The sequence below is a fragment of the Hevea brasiliensis genome, chromosome 14, assembly GCF_030052815.1.
Source record: "Hevea brasiliensis isolate MT/VB/25A 57/8 chromosome 14, ASM3005281v1, whole genome shotgun sequence".
Lineage (NCBI taxonomy): Eukaryota > Viridiplantae > Streptophyta > Magnoliopsida > Malpighiales > Euphorbiaceae > Hevea > Hevea brasiliensis.
This window is the reverse complement of record NC_079506.1, coordinates 23,451,790-23,459,052: the sequence shown is the minus strand read 5'-3', so window position 1 is coordinate 23,459,052 and position 7,263 is coordinate 23,451,790. Positions and strand designations below refer to the sequence as shown.

Below are 7,263 nucleotides of genomic sequence, written 5' to 3'. Positions count from 1 at the left end.
TTAAATATCACAATTTTATAAATTTTCAAATTTAATGGACTATTTATTTATTAATTAAGAGATAATTTGATATGAAATACAGAAAATTAATAAAAAATATAAAATTAAATTATAAAAAATACTACATAATATAGAAAGCATATTTAAAAACTAATAAATAAGACAGAATACATAAGTTCACTTCTAAATTTTATTAAAAAAATTTCGTGGCATCTTAAATTTTTAAAATATCTCATAACATACGTTAATGCTTATAAATATTCTATAATGAATCTTAATTCTTATAAAGTAAAATTAAAATATTCTTTAATCTGCTTACATATGGTATATCGATTAGGATCCGAAAGGCATCATAATTTCACTTTACAATTTTATAAATTTTCATATTTAATGGACTATTTATTTATTAATTAAGAGATAATTGTTATCAAATAAAAAATTAATAAAAAATATAAAAGGAATTAAATTATAAAAATATACTACAAGTATAAATAATATAAAAAGCATATTTAAAAAACTAATAAATAAGGCGAAATAAATAGGTTCAATTCTAAATTTTACTAAAAAAATTTTGTGACACTTTAAATCTTTAAAACATCTCATAACACATCTCAATTTTTATAAAATATAATTAAAATATCATTTAATTTGTTCATATATAATCTATTAATTAAGATCTGAAAGATATCATAATTTTACTTTATAAAAGATGAGATTATTATAAATTGTTTTAAAGTGTATTATAAAATATTTTAAAAATTAAAAATATCATTAAATTAATTTTTATAAAATTTAAGTATGAATTGATATATTTCAACAATAAATAATAAATACTCTTATAATATTTGTGTAATGAAAACTATTCCATTTAAAAGAAAAAAAAAATTACAAGATAACCAATCACATACCTCCACGTATTACTGGTGTGGTCATGCACTCGCAAATCGACAACCTGGAGATTGCAACTGCCAACTGAGAAAGCTGCACTGGACAGACATTGCTCAAGCAACAAACAAGGACAAAATAAATATCCCATAACCTTTTCGCCCACCCAAATCTGACGTCGTTTTCTGTCACACGGGATCCGCTTTTTCTTGCATTTATCTCTAGCGCGTGTAATTTCTTTCCCCCAATAAGATCCTCACATATGCTACACTAAACCACTACTATTGGCCCCGATTCGTCACTCTCTTTACCAAGCGCGTGGAATAAATTTTGAGACATTCTTTATTCCGTCGTAGCTTGGATTATCATTACCTTTGGCTTTTGGATTTCCATTTTAAATAGCGAGGGAATTGAATTCAATAATTGAGGAGGGATAGGAACTCAAAAGGTCTGATTTTTCTCATCTACAGATCAATCTTTTTATTGGGTTTAAATCGAAACCCTTAGTTCTTGTTTGTTTCGTTGAAATTAAATAAAGAGAAAGATGGGACTATGGGAAGCTTTTCTCAATTGGCTGCGAAGGTAATGTAATATTTATTTTTTTGTTATTTTTGTTTGGACGCCGAGAAAATTTGAAATTATTTTAGGCTCTTATTATCGTTTGGAAAAGGGAAGTTTATGAATTGCAGTTGAAGGCCATTACTAATCATAATAAAGCTCATGCATGGGATTCTTGATCTATTTTGAGTTTCTTTTGCTTTTTTTTTTTTTTTTTAATTTTCTTTTGGCGAAATCTAAATTTCCTATTTTGATAGTTAAATTGGTGGAAAGAGATCTGTTTGGTTGATGGGAACGCGTGGAAGAAGATAGGAAATTTTGAGTTAAAATTTCGATGCTACTTTAATTAGTGTAAGACTTGGCTTATTATCTGATTTCGTACTTTTTGTTTTAAATTATCCGGAAAGAGAGTGAGTTATAAGTGTAAATTCAGCAAGTTGATGGAGATTTATTTGAAATAAGGAAAATTCGTCGAATATTGGTGAGAATTCGATAGGTTGATTGTTTGAATTGGTTGTCCAGCTACATGGCTCCTAGGTTGATTTGGATTGAATTTCATTTGAATCAATTAAGCGTCAGCTTTTGATATGTTGGATGGTTGAAGTGAAACTGTGGATGGTTTTTAAGTATGGTCGGAACTTAAATAAAAAAAAGGGTATATTGGCATATTTTCATCTTGATAGTAGTGAGGGAGGTGGTAATGGCTACAAGGTGGAAGTTATTTAGTGGTTGTAATTGGCATGCTATATCAATTTTTAATAGCAGAAAATTTTATAATATGATGGAAATTATTGTTACATGGCAGTGGTGGTAAGTTGGTGGGAAGGTAAAATGTAGGACAAGTATGTTATTGTGATCCCAGAAATCTTCAGTGTAGCTTCTGGAAGTTATTTAAGTTTCATGGTGCTATGAATTGGAGCTAGGAGCACTTTCATAGGTTCAAAGGAAACATCCATGGTGGATACAATTTTTCTTCTGTTTGAAGTGTTTTGGCACATTTGAAGTTACTGATGTTTACTAATGTCCTTGAGGAGATAGCCTAATGGTTAAAACTACGGATTCCAACTTGGGCATGTCAACTTCAAAGTTCAAAATTTTGTGATGGAATAGGGGGATTTATGGAGTGAGGGCTATCCCTTGTGGAGCCAAACACCAGATTAGCTCCTAACAGACAGGGAAGAAAAAAAAAAATTTATATTACCTTGAGTATACATAGATTATGTGTTTTAGCTGTAGAGTTTGTGTGAAAAGGGGAAAAAGACATAGGTGGCATATTTGGAATTAAAACAACTAATTTCTTGTTCATTCATTGGCATTTTGGTCCTTTTTATTCAGATACTGCTGTGTGGTCAAAGGCAAGTGGAAAATAATTTTTGCATTGGACTGCAACTATGAGAAAAATAGGCAGTGAGAAACGTTTAAAAAGTTCAATTTGTGAAGAGGTTTTTATTGGGTTTAAAGATAATTGAAATAATTGAAGTGCTTAATTTTTTTGCGCCACTTACTAAAACCAGCATATTGCAGCTGTTGCTTTGAGAAACTTGTGTCATAATATTAGACTTTGTTGTTTCCAATGGCCTTGGTATCCCTTTCAAATGTGGATGGGTTATAAAGATTTTCATATAAAAATTGATTATCTAGGAAGCCAATGTAGTCAGTGACTCAGTGTGTCTTCATATGTATATATATAAAAGAGTTCCAATTACTGCAGTGGTTTGAAATGATTGAACAGATTCTTTCAACTTTCGTTTCATGAAAGTATTTAATTGGAGTGGCTCATGCATAATTGAATATATCTTTTAACTTAACCTGTTTCCTGATTGTAGTCTCTTTTTCAAGCAAGAAATGGAGTTGTCTCTAATAGGACTTCAGAATGCTGGGAAAACATCACTTGTAAATGTTATTGCAGTAAGTGGAAAAGTTCATGTCATATATATGTTTATATGTTGCTCTTTACTCTTTTGGTTTTGATTCTGACGGCAGAATTTCTTTTTCTGGCTCTTGTTTCTAGACTGGTGGATACAGTGAAGACATGATCCCAACAGTGAGTGCTCTTCTTAAAAGAACCTCTGCAACATTAGGAGAAATACCATGAACCTTCTGAGCATTTATCATTTGTATTGCAGTGTTATCTTTATTTGTGGTTAGATTAATTCATGGACATGTTAATCACATCTTCTCTTTTACCTACAGGTAGGATTTAATATGAAGAAGGTAACAAAAGGGAATGTCACAATAAAGTTGTGGGATCTTGGAGGTCAACCAAGGTTTCGCAGCATGTGGGAGAGATACTGCCGTGCAGTTTCAGCTATTGTGTATGTCTTATGCGTGACCCATCTGCAAACTTAAATGATGCTTTTCTGAAAATAATAGGAAAAACTTGGGATGTTTTCATTGTGCAATACCATTTTGGTTATTTTGTTTGTCTTTTTGTTGCTGAATTTCGTTGGTTCAGATCATGATCGACGCTTATCATGTTCAAAAATGTGTTTTTCTTTTCATTCTAGCTTTTTTTTTTTTTTGATAATAGATAAAATTTTGAACCTGTTCTTGGATTATTATAAATCTTATCCATCTTCATCTTTGTTCTTTTCTTCATGTTCGTCCTTTTTGTGTTGCATTCTGCATTTGTACCATTATTGCCCCCTAAATACAATTTGTGGTCTCCACTTGTTATACTGCTCATTGGAAGCATTTTTACACTTGCTTCTTCTTAATTCAGATTTAATAGCTTCAAATTTTAGGATCTAAATTTCTTTTCCTTATTCTGGCCTCCAGAGTTCCATAGACTGAGTTCTTGCTGTTTCAAGGGCTTATCCAATAGTTTGTTGCTACTTGTTTTACAAAGCCAGTTTCTGATGAGCTATTCTGACCCCCACTATAGACTCTGAGATGTTGCAGTTTCATGGACTTATCCAATAATTTGCTGCTAGTTGTTTTACAAAGGAAGTTTCTGATGAGCTACTAGTGAAATTGACACTGAAATTTGATGCTAATTTAGACATTAATTTAGCCAACTTGCTGTTTAAGTTGTACACATCAACTCTCCTGGAGATAGTTTTCCATCAATTGATGTGTTATGGTGGTACCTTTTGCAGTTAGTTTCTTATCAATTGATCTGTTGTAGTGGATACCTTTTGGAGTGATACTTAGGAAGTAGGATAGCTTTTGCAGGAGAGTAAGGGTCTCGTCCCACTTTAAGATTGATGGGTGCATATTTTACACTTTTGGTATTCTGGACATTTTTTTGGGTGGCTAGACAAAGTTTTTTTTTCTTTTTTCTTTTCACAGGCTCTTTGTCAAATACATGATTCTGCTCATGTTTCTGGATTGGCACTTCTTGTTGCTATTTAATAATGCATTTCTTAAAAGAATAAATGTTTAGAGGAAGTTCCTTGTATGTAATTCAGCTATCTACTGCGGATATCTTTTGTACTCCAGGGACTTTTTTTACCATGGACTTCTTTGTTTTGCTTCACTTGAAGTTCTCTTGTAATGCTTATTATGCTTAAGTTCAGGCATAAGGGCATTTCGCTCTATTTTATATTAATCGAAGACCTTGTTTGAAGGATTATCCTGAATAGTAGGTTGCATTTTCTGATTCACTCTGTATCTTTTTTTTTTTTCCTTCCTTTTCTTCTGATGGTGATGTTTTTCATTCCTATCTGAAAGAGATGCAGTTAAGCACTTACATCCATTTTATATTGTCTATTTTCAAATTTTCCTGCACGTGAATTATAGAGAATCTTGCCAGGCAGTTGGAAACTGGCTGGATAAGTGATTCTCTTTGCTGTGTGTACAGTACACATTCATGATTTGTATTTGTATAAAATATTCTCATGCTACGCGTTGTTCAAGAAATAAGGTCAATAATTTTGGTTGTGTTCGCAGATATGTTGTGGATGCTGCTGATTTTGATAATTTATCTGTTTCAAGAAGTGAACTTCATGACCTTTTGAGTAAGCCCTCACTGAAAGGTATTCCCTTGCTGGTGCTGGGGAACAAAATTGACAAACCGGGTGCTTTGTCTAAACAAGACTTTACAGAACAATTGTGAGTGGCTTTTAGAAATCTTAAAATGTTGTTATGGTGGGATTGTCATGAAGAATGTTTTATGCCAAAAAAAATGTGCTGCGTTGGTTTTTTTGTTCATGTTTGCAATAAATTTTTCACCACCCTTTTTTTTACATCAAAATGACCACCACAAAAAAAAGAACGCTCACCGGTTGTTATTGGTGGCAAAATCAATAAATAATATTCACAAAAGAGGATCCACAACATAATACATATGAAATGCCATTTTATATTTTTCTATTATCAAATTTCAGATCATTTTGACGTTAACCACCCTGTTAAATATTGTGCAGGGGGCTCAAATCTATTACTGACAGAGAAGTGTGTTGCTTCATGATATCATGCAAAAACTGCACTAACATTGATACAGTTATCGATTGGCTGGTAAAGCATTCGAAATCAAAGAATTGAGTGTAGTCACTGTACTTATAGTGGTCACTATGACGATTTTAAATAGCTGAATTTCAGCTTTGTTGAAGTGGGATTCTTCTGTGTCTAACAGGGTTTATTTATGTCTGACCATCATCTTTTTTTTTTTTTCTGCATGGCTTTAATGGCAGTATGTTTTGTTTGGGTTGGCATCCAGGTTTTGATGACAGCTTTGTATTCTTGTTGGAGTTGGGGGTGCAAACTTGCTTGATATTTATGTACAGATACTAAATTTATGATTTGCAATTTAAACATGATACATGTGTTGTGGTTTTTGAGTGAAATAATGTTTTTCATGAAATGCCAGTGTCATTTGCATTGAGCTGCTGGTGAATGGGGCTGCTAATGGCAAAACTTAATGTAGCCTCTTCATGAAACAAGCAATTTCCTACTCTCTTTCTTCTCTCTCTCTCTCTCTCTCTTCTTTTTTTTTTTTTTTTATTCTCCTGTTATTTATTATTAGACTACTGTGTACTGTCGCTGATGATATTTAGTACCTATTTAACATTGATGTTGAAGTGCTAAAATTGTTTATTTTTTTTAAATATTTTTATGCTGTTGAAAAAGCAGTTTGAAAAAAATTATTTATTATTTTAGTATTTTTATGATTAAAATTTATTAAATATAATTTTAAATTATATTTTAATAGCCTCTAACTAGTATATTTAAAAACTTATTTTTTTTCAAAAGCAGCTCCAACAAGCTCTTAGTCTTTTTGGCATGGAAAAAGATTTGTAGAGGATGTCTTCCATCTGCTTATTGGTATTATTTTCTTTGTTTTCTTGTTGTGAGTAGAGAGAGAAGATTAAGAGGACTATTTATTGCTATGAAGCACATACTTCTACTTCTTCATTCACATACATATGTGTCTCACTTATTTTTAAATGGTGTAATTAAATTTTTGCATACATGAAGAACATTATTTTTTAGTACTCTCAAATAAATATTATAAATTTCCGAAGTGTAATACCCACACTTTGTTGTTCTTGTTTTATTTGACTAGTAGTGTTGCCGCGGGCTGCTGACATATTATTAAGATTGAATAGAAGAATTAAAAGGAAACGAAGTGGATAAAATTATTAAATATGTTGATTTGAATCTATTTAAATTTTGAATTTATTTGCAAAATTTAAGAATTTTATTTGATTATATCTATAAATTTTCAAAATTCTCTTAAGTTTATACCTTTTGTTTGCCATGTATTTAATTTGTAACTTGTAAATCTAATATCGATAAGAAAGAAAGCTTTGTTTTATAGATGTAGCCCTGTTTGGTAATAATTTTTAAAGTAATATTTAGTGTTTTGATTATAGTCAA

General features: G+C 31.2%; 1 protein-coding gene across 3 annotated transcripts; it reads left to right on the top strand.

The window, feature by feature from the left end:
• Positions 1–1,262: 1,262 nt before the first annotated feature.
• On the top strand, positions 1,263–6,233 carry LOC110636564 (ADP-ribosylation factor-like protein 8a). Of its 3 annotated transcripts, none has more exons than XM_058135301.1 (7): positions 1,263–1,467; positions 3,270–3,351; positions 3,455–3,487; positions 3,637–3,758; positions 5,335–5,496; positions 5,811–5,951; positions 6,104–6,233. In XM_058135301.1, the coding sequence occupies exons 1-6, from the start codon at positions 1,430–1,432 to the stop codon at positions 5,926–5,928; spliced, it is 555 nt and encodes a 184-aa protein (XP_057991284.1). In that variant the 5' UTR covers positions 1,263–1,429; the 3' UTR covers positions 5,929–5,951; positions 6,104–6,233. The 3 variants fall into 3 exon arrangements, with proteins under 3 accessions (XP_057991284.1, XP_021642020.2, XP_021642019.2); XM_021786328.2 differs by having other exon boundaries at positions 6,078–6,233; XM_021786327.2 differs by having other exon boundaries at positions 1,264–1,467; positions 5,811–6,233.
• Positions 6,234–7,263: the final 1,030 nt, after the last annotated feature.